Consider the following 20,710-nt stretch of genomic DNA (forward strand, 5'->3'; position numbering starts at 1 on the left):
CAGACTCTGGATATTTCTACTAAACTTATCAAAAATAAAAAATACCAATCTTACACAATATAGAAACTAGGTGTCATGGTCAGGTTCATGTGTCAACTTGGTCAAGTTGTGGTACCTGTTTGTCTGGTTTGGCAAGTGCTGGCCTGGCTATTGCAATGACGACATTTCATAGAATTAGAGCATGAGCATGTCAGCTGCTCCACAGCTGATTCCATTTGCAATCAGCCAAAGGGGAGCATCTTCTGCAATGAGTGATGCTTAATCTAATCATGGGAAGCCTTTTAAGGAGGATTCAGAAGAGGAGCATCTCTATTCCTGCTTCGGTTGGTGAGCCTCTCCTGTGGAGTTCGTCCAGACCCTCCATCGGAGTCGTCGGCTTCACAGCCTGCCCAGCGGATTTTGGACTCTGCGTTCCCGCCCTCACGTGAGACACTTTTATAAATTTTATATTTGCGAGTGTTCCCTGTTGATTCTGTTTCTCTAAAGAACCCTAACTAATACACTAAGTGAATACTTCACAGCTCAATATAAACAACATATCAACATCCCATTTTTATATATCAATTTGTTTTTTCCACATACATAAACATTAAATATTAGAAAACAAAATTTAAATTAAAAAATACCATTTATAATAGCATTACCAATGAATCAGGTACATATGAAGACATCAAACAAAAGCTGTATAAGACATCTTCACTGAAAACAAAACAAATCATTATTGAAAATAATCTAGAAATCTGTATAAATGGAGGGGTATACAATACCCATGGATTGGAAGATTCAATATTATAAATATGTCAATTTCCCACAACTAAATCCAAAGTCTCAATGTAGTCCCACTCAAATTCCAGCACATTTTATTGTTGTTAAAATTTATAAACATTTAATATTTTACATTAAAAAAAATTGTATCCTTGAATACCCAAGACAATATTGAAGAACAAAGTTCAAGGATTTACAATATCAGATATCAAGGCTTTTTAGTAAGCTACAGTAATTGAGTGCATAATGTTTGTGCAAATAAGAACAAATATGGTGATGAAATAGAATATAATCCAGACCTAAAACTACATATATGCAGACATCTGTTTTATGACAATATAGTACAGCAGAAGAATAAATACTGTTTTCAATAAATGTGCAGGATAAATTGGATAGCCATATAGAAAAGAAAAGTTTGAACATCTGTCTCATACCATAAACAAAATTCAATTCCATAGATCTATATTTAAAAGATAAAACAAGAAAGCCTTGAAAAATAATGTAACAAAATTGTAACTTCATTTTTTGTTAAATAAAGATTTCTTAAACAGGAAAAATGAAGAAAAGGCTAATAGATGAGACTACATTAAATTTGATAACTTGATTTCATCAAAAGAACACATTAAATATGAAAAGACAAACTACAGAGTAGAATACATTTGAAAACATTCATTTATATACACACATAAACATGCACACCTACACACATAATAGAAAGAAAAGCACAAAGATAGATAGCCCCTACAAATCAATAAGAAAAAGAAAAATTAGTGAAGGACTTGAACAGACTCTTTAAAGAATGACCAATAAATTTATGAAAATGAGATCTGCATAATTAGTCTACCAGGGAAATGAAAATAAATTAATTATGCAAATAAATTATGGTAAACCATTATATAATTCTCAGTCATATAATTTAAAATTTATAAAATTTAGAAGAATAATATTACTAAGTATTGTCTAAGATGTTCATATATTTGCCAAAACGCCTGCTCTAAAATAATTTTACAGACGCTGTTTAAAATAGCTAAAATTTGGAATCTAGCAAAATACCCATAAACAGGATAGTAGACACATAATTGTGGTATTTTCATAGGCTGGAATTCTATGCAGAAATGAGAATTAACAAAGTACCATGACATGAAACAATATAAATGAAACTCACACATAAATTTGAGTAAATGATACCAGGCCATAAAAAAAAAGTATATACTGAATCATTCCATTTTCATAAAGTTAAAAAACAGGTGAAACTGATCTATTAGAGGACAGGATGTGGTTATTATTAGAAAAAAGGGTAATAAATGAGAAGGAGAAATTTGGGACTTCACTGGTGCTAGTAATATTATGTTTTTTAATCTAATTAAGGGTAAATTGGGTGTGCTCATTAGATTATAACTTACTCATCTGCAAATTTATGATTTGTGCACTAAAAAAATTTATTTTTTCATCTTATTAAACTGTACTTTAATTTCTAACAACTCTCTTCAGCCCTCACAATCATACAGTTTTTGAAATAATTGGTATTCTTTAAAAATGCAAACCTAAATGTAAATGATGTATCTTTTTTAGAAAGTAACATGCCAGCATTTAAATCATACATTTCAAAAATGTGGAAAAACAATTATGTTAACTTTGAAAGCATCATTAATACTTAAGTGAATAATATCTCTAGATTGAACAAGCCTTATTTTCCCTTATGGTAGCAACATGGAGACTGAGGCACAGGGAAAATAAATAAATTATCTGATGTATTCAGTGATCTGGCAAGTGACTGATAAAATTTTAAATAAAAACTACTTGATTTTGGACTCATTAGCCTCATGAGTCCAAAATCTGTGAATTAGCAATAAAAACAGAAAAAACAGTTTGTCTGATTCCTTGTAGAGTCTTGCATTTCCTAGGGTCATTCCTTGGGACAATGCCAAGAAGATAGTGTCCATAATGGCACCCACCCTCCTCCACAAGGTAGATGTCCTTTGATGACTGTAATCTTTTCTAGTGGGAAAGGGATTGAGTACGAATGGAAACCAACTGCTCAAATTAACTGAGGCAAAAAGGGACCTTGCATAATTGCACCCAAAGGGGCTCTCTGGTATCTTGGCTCTGCTTTTCTGTGTTTGTTGATTTCTTTGTCCAAGACTGATTTCCAACATGAGTCTGGAAACAAACATTAGGTATGTCCGACATTTCGCATACTTTTGATCACCAAATAGTAGCTGAATTTTTTTCTCACATCCAGTTTTTAAATCCTAGGAAAGGATTCTGGGAAATATAGATTAGATCACATTCCAACCCCTGAGCGAACTGACTATAACTGAATAGTAACTCCTCAGTACCAGTAACAAGGTTGGGCACACACTCTAGTAGATAGATAACTGAAATAGATGAAGAGCAGTTCTCCACCAGAAGAAAGTTGTTTCCAGAAAAATGAAAGGGGTTCTAAATAGGCAAAATAATAGATTTCCACTTCACTGATACATTGAGAATAGAGTGGACTGGCCGGAAGTTAGAAAGGCAAGTGAAGACAGCTCATTATTTCCAAACAACATGTTACTCAAGAGTGGTATTTTTAAAATGTTCGTAAGCCTACACAATAGCTGAAAACTTCTTAGAGGGTTTGGGGAAGTCTAAGGAAATTAGAGGAATGATCAGGGCTGTCAATATGAATACATTTAATTAAAACACAATGTCAGGGTTGTGCAGCTGAGGCGCTAATATTTTCCTTTTTTCAAATATTAACTCTAATTTCAGTATTTACTTCCAGGATCTGTCTTTATGATAGATTTAACACTTAATAGTGTTTTTATGTGCAATATTAACTTCCACATAAAACTTTCCCTTTTAAACTTAGCAAACAGCCCTATAAAATGTTGGGAAGTTTGCTCACACCTTATAGACCATATCTCTATTATCAATTTTTTCTACTTTCAGAAAAGATCACCACTACTCCTTAGCTCTACTTAAAGAACAGTAAAAGCAAGTTTTAAAAGGTAGATGTTGTCTGACTGGTTGCATATTTGGCCAAATTGGTTATTAAAGTGCCCTCCAATGAAAAAAATAGTCACCATCAGTTTTTTCCTTTGGGGTATGGCATTGGAAACAGTGTTATCTGAACAGGCAGCATATAAGCAAGGTTAGCCATTAAAATTCCAGGTTGAATTGGGGAGAAGTAGCTGAGCCATTTGCATGCCTATTTAATTTGAATTCTTCCTCATTCCAGAATATATTTAAAATGGTGAAGACTGTCCAGTCCATCTCCAACACTAATTTGCTATGTGGTTTTTGGCTAAATCTTGGTCTACTTATCTTCAAATAGGGGAAAATAAAACCCTTAGCAGAGAATTTATTATGATTAAAAGGAAATTTGTATGTGGAATTTAATTGTTGTACACAGTAAGAGTCTACCTAAATGTTCATTGGTGTTATCGGTTTTCAGAACAAAGATTAGTGTCCTGAAGAAATAAGAACTGCAAGCACTTTATGAAAGGGAGCTGCAGTGGGCCCTGGGTGCCTGTCAGTTTGGTGAAGGCCATATGCAGAGCCCTGATCACTGGGAAATTAAATAAAAGAGTGAGGAGAGAAGTAGAGATGACCAGGAAGGAAAGCTGAAAAGGAACTTGTTGATTTCTTGATTAGACTCATGTTTTACCTCTGACAGGATTTGACTTTACCATTGAGACTTTCTATAGAATCATAGAACAATATGTGCAGAAGCACTTTTGCTTGTTAAATTTACTCTTGAACTTTTTTCCAAAGAAATATGTTAGCTGGATAATGAAGCCCATAGGCTGTTTGTTCCTTGTTTTGCAGACAGGCTGCCTGCAGGCCTACAGGTATCTAATAAACACATTCTCTGGCCTCAGGTAGAAACCTAAGAAATGCCTCCCCAAGAAGAAATCACTCTCATTACTTCAGTCACAGAGGACTTTTGTGAGCAGCTTGTAGATAGTTTAGTTCTGACAGGCCTTGTTCTTTCCTCTTTCATGATAGTTGGCTCTTTCATATGCTTCGCCTTTAACTCTATTTGCTTTAGGCCACTCCATTTTTCAATACGAATAGCTTTTCATTGACTCCTTTATTCTTTATAAAATTGCCAATCTAACAGATATGGTCCAATTAATGCAAACCACTAAAGTAAAACTGCTATATTACCTTTTAACTAAAGAACAGTGTTCTGGAGAAGTTGAAAGCTCTTGTCAAATTCTCTGCTTTCATTCTTTCCTTAAGGAAGCAGTGAGCCATCCCCCAAAGAAACTCTTCAAAACTTAGAAAATAGGGTTGCCATGTTAGCTCTGGGATTATTAAGTCTCTCAAAAAAATTACCCCAAATTTAAATGTGTGTTCTCCAACCTATATACATTTTTGCCGTTGGTAAAACCAACCTTTGCTTTTGGTTAAGTAACTAAGTGATTATCACACCTGGGGGAAAACTAGAATCTAAATCTCTCACAGTTTTAATTATTTTAACAATTATTTCCCAAAATGCAGTCTATATATATATCACCATTGATATATGAGAATATTTGATGTGATACACGAATAATGATGATGCATGACAATTATACATTTATTTTATAATATTATAAAAATATAGCCATATATTAAGTCTATGATTTTGTAGATATTAATGCTTTGGGAAAGTGAAAAAGAAGAGAGCATATTTAAAGGAAAAGAGTACAGGTAGTCCATGGCTAAGGCAAAAACATAAAGAGGAAAATCAATTGATGAAATCTGGGGACACGGCTTTTAATAAACGAAAAAGGCATATTATATTTTCCTAATAATTACTGAAATTGCTATTCCTTGGCTTTCTTTAAATATAAATCTAATTTAACAGGTCCACTAAAAGAAATGAAATTCAAGGAGAAGCTGAATAGCATTGGGATCATGTCCAGTAAGTTCTTAATACTGACTGATTAAGTCAATCTTCTTGACCAAACTTTCCTTCAAAGTCAGGTCATGGCTAGAAGTCTGCAGTTCTTAATTATATCTCCATTTCTATGCCTTCATCAGGTCAGCCCTCAACGTTGAAAAAGAACACAAATCTAGCTGGAGGTCCCGTAACATTTCCTACTTAACATTGCCAAGACAAACTGAAGTGTTTAACCCCCAAATCTACTTTTTGTGTATTTTGCCTCAATTAATAATACCTCTACTTAACCAAGTGGGAAATACCTCACATCCAAACAGTCACCGTGGCCTATTGCTTCTAACTCTGTAATATCTTTCTAATGAATTCAGTTCTTTTCATCTACATTGTAGTTTTGTAAGCCATCATTATTCCCCCCAACCTTCAGGACCCAATTTCTACACCACCTTTTCTAGGAAACTTTCTCTTTCACTCAGATGCAGATTGAGTGTCTTCAAATGTTTCCCTAAAACACTCATTTCTCATCATATCCAATTACAACTTTTCTGGCAACTTCTCCCATTGTTTCCTTCAGACATAATATCTGTACGTTTTTTGTCTTATTATTTTACCTCATCAATTGCTGCACAATAGAAACTGAATGAATATTTACTGGATAAATAAAATAATTAATCATTGGATTCCTTCAATGGGTTCCTCACTGGTCTGCCTCCTGATTTGATGCTCCTTCATTTCATTCTCCACACCACAGCCAGAAAGCTATTGCAAAACCCAACCTAATATGCCATGCTGTTATTTTAAACTTTTTGATTGAAGGTTATAGAAAATAAATTGCAGCTTGATAAAAAAATAATAATAATAAAAATAGTAAAAGGGAACCTTAAGGATCGTGGCCCGAGCTGTCAGTGCTCTGCTCATATCCCCTAGGATTCCTACACCATTGTCCTGCACACTGGCGCCTTGTGTGTTCACACTCACAACAGCCAGTACTTGTATCTCCATTGAAAAGCTTCCCTCTGTTACAAGCACAGAGACTGGAAGTTGGTGAGAATTTGGGTCCTCTTAGGAGCAGTTCTTAATCAATAACTGACAGATGCAGAGGTTAAGATGCCACAGGTCCCTTGCCCCTCATTGGGAAACACCCATGGACAAACTACCCTGCCAATAGAACACCCTTCAAGTCTTGAGCCTGAGTTGTGCCTATTGGGTTTTGTTTTATATCATGCCATTCTTTCCTTTCTAGCCCCATTTACCCACTTTCTCATTTTCCTGAGAACACTTCTTAAATAAATCACTTTGTCCTCAATCCATATCTTACAGTCTGTACATGAAAAACCCTGCCTAAAATAAGGACACAAGGTGTCTCACAAGATCCAAGACCAGAAATGCATTCAGGCTTTGAAAGGAGCTAAGATAAAAAACACAAACAATGACAAGTATTACAAGAAAATAGTCTCACTTTGTCTTAGTCCTCTGCTTTTCTCTTGATACCTTCTCCCTTTTTCCTTCACTTCTTCCAAAGCTACCTCAAAGAATATGGAATTCCACTGCTACCAAGTTAACATTCCCATCTCTATACAAAACAGAACAACTGATTGGGCCAGTTGAATTAAGATGTCTATATAACACTTATCCAACCACCCATGGCTAGAGAGAAAAGGTCCTATAATACAAACGCACCAGGTATCTTAACCAGAAAGTCTCCAGAGAAAGGGAGAATGATTGTTAGCTGGTTGGGCCTTATATAAATGTCAGGTAACATAGCGACTCCCTGCTTAAAATACTTAAATGTAGAAATAATAATCTGTAGAAATCTTACCACAAATCTTCCCAAGATGTACAAGACCTTTATGATGTAGTCACACCTCTTGCCTCTATCTATTTCAGAACCCATGTGAAATAGTCATAATGTCTTTACTTCCTCATCATTAATGCTTAGGATTTGCTGCTCCCTCTTCCTAAGCACCCTTCCTATACACATCCTCACCTAATCAACTCCTATTTGTACTTTCTAATTGAACCTGACATCACATCACACTCTCTGTAAAAACCTCAAATCTCTTGAGTCTGGGTTAGGGATCCCTCCTCTATGAATCTCTATTTTATATCACACTAAGTTTTTGTCTGCTCAGCTGCCTCCTAGTTAGAATAGAAGTTCCTAGTTAGAATAAGAGAAATGTCCTATTACAGAAGTTTCTGAAGTGCAATCAAGCATTATTTATTTTTGCTTTAACTTTAATACTCATCAGAGTGCCTGATATCATGCAGATAGTCAATGGATCAATTTTTCAATGAAGGAAGAGGAAGTGATGATATGAAGGATGTAAGAAAGACAATTGAAAGAACTACTGTGTAGACCAGAAGTTGGTAGAAGAAGATTTCTTGAAGTGTTTTTCTCTCTCCTTAAGGATGAAGAGTGAACTACCACACTGGGATTGAGTTTTTTTCAAAAGTAAATTATTAAGAAGTGTATTCAGACTTCAGTTTAAATTTTTCTTATAAATGTAAATCTGGATATTCATTTGATAAGGTTTGGAAGACACAGTCTTATTATTTTGTCTCTCCGCTCACTGCTCACTCATGTGCTCACTTAGTTATGAATTTTACCCTATTCCCATAGTCTACTTTGACAGGACTTTTTGACCAATAAAAGCCACCTTGGTGAGTGTTCTGTCATGATAGTTTACCTATCACCGTAAATTGATCCTGATTCTAACACAGACTAGCCTGGCCCTCTGAAATGCCTTCTGTTCGGTTATCCCTTCTGCTCACATGGACTGAATTAGAAAACCCACAAATTGCTCCTCTATAAAGTACTTATAGATTGAAACTCAGATAAGATAATACCGATGGAACAGATGAGCAACTGTAAAATCTCTTAACACCAGCCCTAAAATAGGCATACATGTTTTTTTCCCTGACCCAGTAAGATGTTTTTCAAGACTGAGAGTTTTATTAAAATGTGACAAATACAGAAAGAGAACAAAATCCCTGACATTCTGAACTTCGGTTTTTTAAGACTTTGCTTCTGGATTCAAATCCCTTCTAACAAAGGGGTCATAGGTAAGCCACACTTCGTTCTTCAGTCAAGAAATATTTTTTGAAATGTAAATGCATTCGATAAATAGTCACCAGAAAGGGGGATTTAGCAGTGAGTCAAACTCCTGAGTTCTTGGAGTTTATGGTCTAATACAAGAGATAGATCATAAAACAATCAGATGAAAAAACATATCATTAAAAATCTAAGTATTCTATTTAGAAGAAAAAAATTCAGAGTACCATAAAAGCCATAAAACAAAGGACTGACTTTGTCTCAGGGATAAGAAAAAGCTTCCCTGAGGAATGATGATGATATTGTTGAGGATAATGACGATGATAGTTCAAACATTGAGTTCTTACTATGTATCAGCATTGTGATGAGAATTTCACATATATGATCTTCCTTAATCCCACCTAACCCCCTGTGAGATACAGTGTGGTTATCTACCTTTAATTGATGAAGAAACTAAAATTTAAAAAGTTTAAATGGCTTACTCAAAACTACACAGCTCAGCATGGAATTTTTAGGTGAGGTCTGAAAATAAGTAGGGTGCTGGCCAAGCAGTGGGACATTTAGGGAAAAAGCATTTCAGCATAGGGAGCAGTGGGTGCCAAGGTCTGAGGCTAAGTTAGAAGGACTGTCAACAAGTCCGTGTGACTCATGTTCAGAGTCCCATTAATTTGAAGGAAGGCATAAAGGTCAGGGCAAGTCAGCCAACAGAAGCTTAAGGCCATGGTAAGGATTTAGATTTTCCTCTTAAAAGCAATGGAAGGGGCCATGCAACCGTGGCTCAGTGCCAGAATTCTCGCCTTGCCATGCTGGAGACCCAGGTGTGATTCCCGGTGCCTCCCCATGAAAAAAAAAATAAGAAAATAAAATAAGAAAAAGCAATGGAAGCTGTTGAAAGTTGAAAATGGATGATATGATTAGTTTGCACTGTTAAAGGATAATACTGGCAACAATGTGGAGAACAAATTAGAGAAAGCAATGAACTTTGAAAGACTTTGTTTAACATTAGAGGGTTTATCTTCTGGAAGGGAAAATTACTTACTCCTCCTCATCTTAATCCAGTTTTCTGATAAGACCCACCTGGCATATGTTTGAGGGCTGACATAACAGAAATTCATTCCTTCTGTAGCTTGAAAAAATACGCACCAATATATCATCTACCAGATAATACAATGCCCCCTATAGAGTTTCCATGTGATTTCTCCCAAAATTCAGGGCAAGGAAAGTTCCAGTTGTACATTATAGATGTGTGTCTATACTCACAATCCAATATATATATATATGACACAATCTTGAAATGTTCTAGAGTTGTTCTGGAATCTTGACTTTGTTTCAATAAACTTATAAACTCTCTAGTATAGGGTCAGTGCTTTCTAATTTTCTTGTATCCACAGTAATGCCTAACAGAATGCTAAAGTGCATGATCTCCATGATATGTACTTGTAAACTGAAAAGCAAATAATCAGATATTATGAAAGCAAATCTAGAACTATGAAATAAATCAACTTGGCTGTTTGAACAAAGATGAAAAACAAACAGTCATGCTAAAAAAGAAGGATCACTTCAAATTCTTCATGCTATTAATCCCAGTCTCTGGAGACTGAGAACTCTTCTTTTGGCAGCACAAATAAAATGAAAAAATTGTAAAGAGCAGATCCACATATCTCATTAATTAATTACAGTTGCATAAGCTCTTACTGATCCAGCCGCCTCCTGTTTGATTTTCCTGCAGGCCCTTGCAGTCCAGAAAAAATGATGCTTTACCTAAAAATGGGTTTCCTTTGAGGTAATGGCTATTATTCTAATATCACAAATAAGGATTAGGTCAAGAGAGATCAAGTGTCTTCCTCAAAACCCCACTGTTAAGTGGTAGAGCAGAGACTTGACCCCAGGTTTACGTGGCTCCAAAATCTATGTTCTTCCCATTGTACTTCCCTGTCTTTATAAGGTGAGATTTAAAAATGGGTAGAGGAAATTCAAAGAAGTGTGACCTATGCTATTGCTAAAATTTATTCATTGAGCACAGAGTTCACCAAAGAAAGTCAGCATGAAACCAAAATGGAAAAAAGCAATTCCTCACACCCTATATGTTTTTGAAAAGCTTAAAGCTCTCTCATGAAAGCATTTGTAACATGTCATAGCTCTCCAATGACCTTGGGAAGCACAGAAGAGTAGGCATATTTATCATCCAAAATCCAAGCCTCCTTTCCAGGAGCCAGTCTGTGCAGAGATGTGGAGTCTATAAACCAAGAGGGCCTTGAAACAAGGCAAAGCCCAAAGCATCAAGACCAAGGAAGAAGATGTAGGGCAAGTGTTAGATTATAGTCATAGGGTCTCTGGCCTTCAGGTTCTTTATCTAAATGGGGATTATATAGTTAGTGATCAAAGAAGAGGATATAGGTAAAACACTTAGAACAATATTCTTAGCTATTTGTTAACAACAGAATAGACAAAATCAAAGAAATAGGATCCAGAAGTTGAGGCTGGAAAGGTTCCCAGAAGCAGAATTGGTGTTGAGAGAAGAGCCTGATATTACTAAAATCAGTTCAGTATCAGTATCAGTATCATTTGGAAACTTATTAGAAATGCAGAACCTTGAGTCCTACCCCAAACCTACTGAATCAGAAGCTCTAGTGGTGGAGCCAAGCAATTCGTTTTAAGTAGGCTGTTTTAGTTTCCTGGATAACCCATGCAATGGATTGGCTGAAACAATGGGAGTTTATTGTCTCACAGCTTTGCGTTTAAAGAAATCCAAAATCAAGGGGTTATCAAGGCAATGCTTTCTCACAAAATGCTGTCGTGTTCTGGGGCTGGCTGCTGGCAATCCTTGGTCTTTGGCTTTTCTGTCACATGGCAATGCACACATGGCCTCTCCTGGCTTTTCCCTCTCTTCCAGTTCGATTGATTTCAACTTTCGGCTGCTTCCTGTAGCTTTCTCTCTCTCTGTGGTCTTCCCCACATAGCCTTTAGTAAAATGATTTAGAGCCATCCTTATTCAGTTGGGCCACACCTTAACTGCAGTAACCTTTTCAAAAGATCCTATTTACTATGGTTTCACATACACAGAAAAAGATTGTTTAAAACCATGTTTTTCTGTGGTTAAAATCACTACATTCTGCCTTCCAGACCCCCAAAAGACATGTTCTTTCCACATGCAAAATACATTCATTCCATCACAGCATCCAACACATTACACCCTTTAGTCCTCTCAGTAACAATGCTAAGCACAAAGTCTCAATTAAATTGGTTATGGGCGTGATCTTTCTTGGGACACAATTCCCTTCTGTCTATGGACCTGTGAAACCTAGAAAACAAATTATGTGCTGGTTTGAAAATATTATGTACCCATTTTTTTTAATACTGATTCAATCTTGTGGGGGTAGCCATTTCTTTTAATCCTGATTCAATACTGTAGGTTGGAATCTTTTGATTTGATTATCTCCATGAAGATGTGACATACCCAATTGTGAGTGAGGCCTCTGATTAGCTGGAGTTGTGACTCCACCCATTCCAGGTAGGTCTTGATTAGTTTAATGGAATCCTTTAAAAGAGGAAACATTTTGGAGAGAGCCAGAAAGGACAGAAAGCTCGGAGCCAACAGAGAGAGAGCTGACAGAAACTTCAGAGCAGAGCTGACACAGATGCTGACATTTGGAGAACGGAGACACAGATGTTTAGAGATGCTTGGAGCCCAGCAGACATTGCCATGAGATGTTAAACAAGCCAGAACCTGGAGAGAGCCAAGGAAAGCCAAGAGATGAAAGCCATCCCCAGAAAAGCTAAGTGAGGAACCTCCACAGGAACAGAGGCTGAAAGCAATGGAGCCCAGGAGCAAGGGACCAGCAAATGCCAGCCACATGACTTCCCAGCTGACAGAGGTGTCCCTGACCCATCAACTTTCCTTGAATTAAGCATTTAAGAAACTAGAACAACTTCCAATATACAATGGAGGGACAGGCATAGGATCAACACTTACCCTCCAGATGATTTTTTATGCATACTAAAATTTGAGAAGTATTGATCTATTCTGTCTTCACTGGTAAAAACTTTTTATCTGAAAAGGTCAGTTATTATTCTTGATTTACATATGAGAAAATGGGAGCCAACAGAGATGACTTGACCAAAATTACACAATGAATAAAAGGTAGAAGCAAAACTTAGGTGTAGTTGCCTGGATTCAAATGTCATGCTGTTAACCACTTTGCTGTTTTCACTGACTATACTATAGCAGTCTGAATTCATTAGAAAATCTAATGAAGTGATGAAAAGCCTATATTACAGAAAAGTTTTAATGCATTGCTTTTAATTACTACATTCAAATATTTAGGTAAATTTCATCTAAAAAATAATAGCATCTACAAAATAATGGCACCAACAAAGTAATGGCCCTTTGAGATGTGCTTTAAGAAATGAATAATCATGAGTTGAGATTTGTAGGCAAATAAATTCACAAAAAGATTACAAATATCTTACTGAGGTTAGATATTGGTCTGGCCATTTTACTGGCCTCACAGTCTTTTATTTTGTTTTGTTTTGTTTTATGAGGTACACCTGTGAGAAGACGTGCAGGAGGTCTCACAAAGACAGAGGTGAGAAAGGTGAGATGCAATATTGTCTCACAGTTTTGAATGGAGCCTGAAGCTGTCAATTCCTTGAGATTATTATCCAGGGTCAATTATAGGCAGGCTAAACCTGTAGTCTTAAGATAAATGAAAACTAGTGCTCAGCAAAGAGGCCAATATGGCTAGAAATATGTGGGTGAGGAGAGAGATAAAGGAGATGAGGTCAGAAAAATAACAGCAGTCACATTGTATAGGACTTTACAAACCATTGAAAGGATTTTAGTTTTTATATTTGTGAAGTATTAATAGGTGTTCTATGAACAAAGATTCTTTGGGTGGTAAACCCGATTAAACCAAATTAAACTGGTTTCTTTACAGCAGAACTTCTTGTAGATTTTACTTTACTAAAGAGCATATTTGTTCATGGTAAAAATTATGTAGCTTTCACTACTGAGTGGATGGTGATACTGTTAACATTAGTTGAGACTATAGAACACAGTTAAATGTGACCAGATGAGAAATTGAAAATCGAACAATCAGGTAAAATTTGAAGTGCCTGAGGGAAATATAAAGGTGGAGCTATCCTAAGGAGAGTTGAAAATAAGATCACAAGCAAGACATCAGAGATAAATATGTAGGTATAAAATCAAAATCTAAATAATACTTATGGAATCTCTTGTTATGCTATTCAAGTAAAGGAAAGAGTGAAGGATCATCTGCCCTATCTAAAAAGGGAGGATTTGGGTTTAAATTTTCTATCTGAGTTATTTGCATTGTAGATTCTTTTGAGAATTGTTCAGTTTTCTCGTCCACCTTGTTCTGTAGTTACACAGCTTGATTACAAGTTATTTCTTAACTCATCTCTCTGTATTATGCAATATCTTTTATTTGAATTTCTTAAAGTTTACCGAAAGATGGAAAGAGAAAAAGGAAGGAAGAAAAAAGGGTAGAAAGAAAAAGAATGAAAGCGAGTGGATAAGAAGGATAGAAGGAAGGGGAGGAAGGAGGGAGAGAAGAAAGGAATGATGGAAAGAAGGAAGTAAGGGTGGATAGAAAAAAAGAAGGAGAGAAGGGAGGGAGGGAGGAAGGAGGGAAAGGAGAGAGAAAGAATCTCTTTCCTCAATTTTCTTCTTTGAGGATGCTTTTTCTAAGTTTCTGTTTTTTGGCATCATTGGTTTTTTCCAGACCAAATGATGTGACCAGGAGCAATATATCCAAGAGGTGACTCACCTTTCCAAAATATTCAGAGATAAATTGACTCAATCTCTAAAATCACCTTCATTTTTCCCTTGATTTTTTATTATTAATATTATTATTCGTAATTTAGTAACCTGGGTGTTTGCTAAGGTTAATGGCAAATTTGAGCTAATGTACCAAATTATCAAAATGAATCATGGCAAACATTCTCTGGTCAGGCTTATTACATTTCTACCATAGAGTCACCTGAAGTTTCTTCCAAAAGCTCTATGCCATATTACTAACAGCACTGTAGTTCTCATGAGTAATGATTCCTCCATTGTACTTGACTGTGGGCACTGGTTGTGAATGTGAATAGTTGAACTTGATTATAACTATCAAGCATGCTTATAATTTCAGTCAGCTAATCCTGCTGGAACTTTAGTCTGTAACGACCCAAAGTCATGGAAGTGCATTTTGGCTTTAACATGCAGACATATCCTAAAATCATTTCTTGAGAACTGGTTAACATCTTAAAGTCTTTAAAATCTATAGTTCCTTAACTAAGCTTTCTTCAATTACTGAAAAAAACATGAGATAGTTACTTGAGATAAAGAGGGAAGAATATCAATTTTATCTTGTTATTCAACACAGAATGCTATTTTTAGATTTAAATATTTGACTATAGCTATTCTGAATGAAAGCCAATATTTGTTTAATGATATCACCATTCATAGCATATTACCATGTTCCTTTCTGAGCTTAACAGAGCCTTAAAAAGAAACTTTGGCCAGCAGATGCCAAGCAGGTTTTATTTTTTAAGCTAGCAAACTGATTTTTAGGAAGAGTTAATTTTATTTTCCTAGTTATATGAAAATTGTCTTACACTTCAAAACCCAAGTGATCAAACTTCTGCTAAGCTTTATTAACAGGAAAATAATAATGACAGTTAACATTTGTTGAGTGCTTAACTATGCACCAAATGCTATCTCACAACAATCCATGAGGCATTTTTTATTTTATATTCTCACAGGTGAGACAATTAAGGTGTAGCGAGATGAATCTGTTGCCAGGGTCACAAATGGTAAAGCTAAGTTATGAACCTAGCCATTTGGAATTCAGTGTGTGTGCTTTTAATACCAAAATTACACTGCTTCTCAAGTAGAAAGCACCTCAAATAGAAAGGAAAACGAAAAAAAGAAGGCTTGGTCCATATCAAGTGAGCTAAGCAGAATGTGTTTAGGGCAATTGGCAAAGAAACAAGGGAAATTAAGTCAGAATATGTATGTATGATAGCATACCAGATAGTTTTATTAAGATGCCTAAAAGTAAAGCATAGAACTGCTTTTCTTAGTTTAAATTTTAATAGATTCAGAAAATCTATTACATTCTTTTAGGTTAAAATGTTTGTTGGTATCAGTCATAATTGTGAATAACAAATCTCCAAAGAAAGTCAAAGAACAACAGATGGCATAGTGTGCATTACCTAAAAGATGCTTTGTGACAGAAGTGTCCTAAAAAACTGGTTTGCTGAGGATAGTTATGGTATGTGCCTATTCTCCCAGCTTAATTTTCAATTATTCCCTCTTTCATTTGGAATATGTCCTAGTTGGATGATAAATTTTACGGTCACCTATATCTAAAACCATGCTCTTAATTTCTCCAAAAAGAATAGAATAATGCTACCAAAAATATTTTTCATTTTCTATGTTTTTCCTCTTAGAAAACAAATGATTCACATGAATTAGTCTGGTATTTAAAATACAATTGCTCAGTAAATATGTATAGCCCTTTTAGAAAGTATGTTATCTTTCCAGAAGACCTAAATCATAAGCACTGGGAAATTAAACTAAAACGTCCAATATCTTCTGTCTCAAGTAGAAAAAATACATGATTTTCAAAGATAGTAGCAATAACAGCAAAAACACAAAGCTTGACAAATCAAAACTGGATGAAAATGAAATGATGCTCAATCAGCAGTTATTTTAGTTTCTTTATAAAAACAAAACTGTTTCAAGAAACAAACAGCTTTCAACATGCATGCATGTGCTGATTTTTCTCTCTAATTTTTTTTCTTTACAGAACTTGATAAGCATGTCAAATATATAACTTGTATTTTTTGCGTATGCAATTTATTTTCTAATTTACTACCAATAACATGTTTAATTTCCTAATTTGCTTTATTTCTATTGTATTGTTTTAAATCCAAGCAGGGACCATAGAGAGCGGTCCAGAAACAGTATATTACTTTAACAAATGACCAAAAACTTAAAACAACGTCCATTTTCTCACATTTTCGATGGGTCAAGAGTCTGAGTGAAGCCCAGCTGAGTTCTGTGCTCTGGGTCTGACAAACCTACAGTCAAGGTGTCAGCCCAGCCATGTTTCTTTTTGGACCTTGAGGGTCCCCTTCCAAACTCACGTGGTAGTTGGCAGAATTCAATTCCTTGTGGTTGTAGGACCATGTTGGTTGTTGCTATTGGCCAGGGGCCATTCTTGGCTCCCAGAGGCATCCACAGTTTCTTGCTAGGTGACTCTCCCTCTTCTGTGGAGAGGGCCATGTGGCAAGACAGGGTCTCATGAGTGGACCCAGTCCTTCTCTTAAAGTCTTCCACTTTATTATGTAAGGCCCACTCGGGATAATCTCCTGTAGGATTACCTAAAAATCAACTGATTTGGGAAATTAGATACATCTGCAGAATCCTTTCACATTTGCCATATATGCAACCCAATCAATGGCAAGATGTCCCATTATCTTGTCCATATTCTGTTGGTTATAAACAAAGAAGTCACCAGATCTGCCTGTATGCAAGGGAAGGGTTTTATACAAGGATGTGACTTACTTAGGGTGACCTTATTGTATGTCCACTACAGAGAGTGGCGACACTTTTCCTTTCTTTTGAAATTCCCTAGAGTACTTGGCAAACAAAAGTTGGTTAATAAATTATTGATGATTTGAAAACTTAAAAAGAAAAGTGACAATTTGGATGATTCTGAAAAGCATCCTCAAATAGGAGAGAGTGTTGGTCTTAAGAAGAGGAGTGGTATCAAGAGGTGTGGACCTGACATGCTCTCCTAATTTCAAGACTAGTTTAGTGATTCTACAAGGGAGCGGCTCAGTTTTTCCATTAGGAAAACTAATCTTCCAAATAATCCTGACATATAAAAATTTCCCTGTCCTCTACCTATCTGTTTGAAGAAAAATGTGTTGCAAAGATGGCACAAGCTTTATGAGAATGGAGCTGGGAGAGGACAGTCTTTTGTAGTTACCAGTCAGTAGAGAATTACTTACTAACTAAACTAGTCATCAAAAGTTATGAAATGTTCCATCTATTATGGATGGGCATCCAGCTTCTTATTCAGGCAAGTGAAGTATTCATCTTAAAACCTATTTCTCTCTAACAATCAATAAGTGCTATTATGAAATTAAACTAACATTTTGGGTTTCTAGATAAATAGTAGAAGGATTTATGTGTACAACCATATCATTTCATAATGTATTTGTAATTTAGATGATTAGTTCAATTTGGTAGTAGAAAAATAATAAATTCATTTTTTTAAATCTTGAAATATAAAACAGATGTTCAAATGTACCATGGGAGGAATAAATTATAGGCAAAGAAAGAGGCAACCATGCAATCAATCACACTTTCACCTGCTCATGTGCTTCACATATGTGGCTCACTGGCAAAGAATGTGTTCATCAGCTTTGGGGCATTAACCAAAACCGAGTAAGTCTGTTTTCATTGATGTCACCAAAAGAACTCATGATCTGCCAACACTGTCCCAATGTCATAAACTGAAGAGAGTGAAAACTGCTTGTTACTCAACAGGAAATGGAATTATGTCTCATCTGGGCCTTATTTGTTCCCTCTGTAATGAGATTTTGTGAAATAAACACCTTCAACTCAGTATTCTACACCTTTGGATTCTTTCAACAACACAAAGGAAAAACACCATCTTTTAAAATATTGAGTATTGTGAATAATAATAGAATACAAACAAAATATGAAAAGAAGATTCTCTATGTCCTCAAAATTTTCTAAACATTTCTAGCACATTTCAGTCTTTCAAAACATTGTGTCAAATTAATTACTACAGGGAATATTTGTAAAAGCTCACTCTAGAGAAAAACAAATCATCTGTAACATAATGTTAAATCTAACTAAACTCCAGGAAAAGTAAACCCAAAGGGATGGTGATGAAAAGTGTAATTCCAGGGAATCTCAAGAAATTGTGCTCTAGACATAAAGATTCAAATCTTTGGGGATTATAAAAGGAAGTGAAAACATTACATTCACAAGTTAAAAGAAGACATGATGATTCATATTTTCTATTAATCAGGTCCCTGTCACAATGAATTTAAATAAACACTTATCAAGCAATTTGTTTCCCACCATACCTGAAGGGTGAATCATCAGAGTAAAACTCTATACCTTACCCATACTTTCCCTCATGCAAAATTTAAAGACAAATTAAAAGTATTAGTTACTACTATCATTTGCAAACAATTTCCTTATAATTTTAGTAGTAGCACTAAAAGTAACAAGAGTGATATTAAAATTATATCAAATCTATATACCATTCATCAAGAAAATACCAAAAGGGATTTGATTTGTTTTTTAAAAGCAACAACTTTTGATGTATATGTGTATGTGTTTGTGTGTGTGTGTGTAAGCAAAGCTGAGTTTATGGCTTACCATAATAAGGAAGCACACCACTTCTATAGGATCTTTTTGTTTTTGTTTGTTTGTTTGTTTGTTTTTGCATGGGCAGGCACCAGGAATCGGACCTGGGTCTCCTGCATGGCAGGCAAGATATAGAATCTTAATAGCACCTCAGAGGAAAAGACAAAAATGGGATATCTATTGAGAGTTTGATGTTTGGCTTATGTTGGTCTTTCAATAATGGGGTTTGGTTGGATTTAGGTATGTGTACCTTCCATGCACACTGGAACATGTGTTTTATGTTTAATGAACATAGGAAAGCATTGATGTTATTGAAATTTGGATCTTTTTTTTTTTCTGATGGAAAAACTTGTGGTTGTGACCCTTGTTGAATCTCCTGAAATATGGAGAGGATTTCAGTTTAATACAACATCTTTGTTCAAGATCAACACTATTCTATTTGAGAATGTCTTTTGGACCAAGTGTCTGCTTTTCTTTGTAAGTTTTCACATCAACAATAATTTATTAGCCATCTTTTGCTTGCCAACACTGTTAGCAGATTCAAAAGACACAAAAGATACAGTCATTGTCTTTAGACCATTCTTTGAGCTATCTCCATGGACCTTATGTGGGTGAAAAAATAATCTAAATAGAAACAAAACAACAGCAAACATAAGTCATCAGTCACAAATTAGAAAATCGATCACAAGGAAAATACCAAGTTTAATCTTCAGGCATGTGTGTACTAAGCTATGCAAAGAAAAGAATTTGGAGTGAAAAAATCATCATGCATGTTAAAAGTTGACTGTTTCTTAATATTGTTTATGAAGAAACTAAAACAAATGCTGTTTCAATTGCATTTTATTGACATCCTGAGTTTTGATGCTTCAGGTTATTTCCCTGCTCTTACTGCATCCTGGTAAAATGTCTTTTTTTTTAAATAGAAAAAACTTCATGAAGACAACATAGGTGACAGATAATCCCAGCTGACATTTTAATATATACTTATGGTTAGAAAACTCAAACAATACAGTTAAAAAGTAAATAACAATACTCCCACCCCCAAATAACCTTTATTAATCAATCCTGTATAAGAGCTTTAAAAAAAAAAAAGCACTAAGCATGCCCAAGTATATAAGGAGGAATCCATCATTTTCTTTCAAAAATGATCATTTTTAAGTAGGTGATATATTCACATGGTTAAAAATGTAAAAGATTCAAACAATTAAAAAGTGAAAATTCCTCTTGCACTCAACCACTCATGAAGGCAGTTTAGCAGTTCCTCAGGATGCTAAGTATAAAATTGCATATGATCCAGCAATCCCATTACTAGGTATATCCTCAGAGGAACTGAAAGCAAGGACACAAATGGACATTTTCACACTGATGTTTATAGTGGCATTATTCACAATTGCTAAAAGATGGAACCAGCCCAGATGTCCATCAACAGACAAGTGGATAAACAAACTATGCTATATACATATGATGGAATACTACAGAACTGTAAGATAATATAAAGTCATGAATCATGCAACAACATGGATGAATCCTAAGGACATTATGTTGCACAAAATATGTCAGGAACAAAAATACTGTATGGTCTCACTAATATGAACTA

The 20,710-nt window shown here is 35.3% G+C and overlaps 1 protein-coding gene across 2 annotated transcripts in view; it reads left to right on the forward strand.

The window, feature by feature from the left end:
• The first annotated feature begins 2,635 nt into the window (after window positions 1–2,635).
• The window catches only part of LOC143682774 (uncharacterized), a 105,815-nt gene continuing 87,740 nt past the window's right edge, over window positions 2,636–20,710 (forward strand). The window contains exons 1-3 of one of the 2 annotated variants that reach the window (XM_077159264.1): window positions 2,636–2,733; window positions 5,606–5,662; window positions 13,233–13,285. In XM_077159264.1, the coding sequence (XP_077015379.1) occupies window positions 5,620–5,662; window positions 13,233–13,285 (96 nt within the window). In that variant the 5' untranslated portion in view covers window positions 2,636–2,733; window positions 5,606–5,619. The remainder of the gene's footprint in view (window positions 2,734–5,605; window positions 5,663–13,232; window positions 13,286–20,710) is intronic. The other variant, XM_077159265.1, reaches the window with a different exon arrangement.

This window comes from Tamandua tetradactyla, chromosome 5 (assembly GCF_023851605.1).
Source record: "Tamandua tetradactyla isolate mTamTet1 chromosome 5, mTamTet1.pri, whole genome shotgun sequence".
Taxonomy (NCBI): domain Eukaryota; kingdom Metazoa; phylum Chordata; class Mammalia; order Pilosa; family Myrmecophagidae; genus Tamandua; species Tamandua tetradactyla.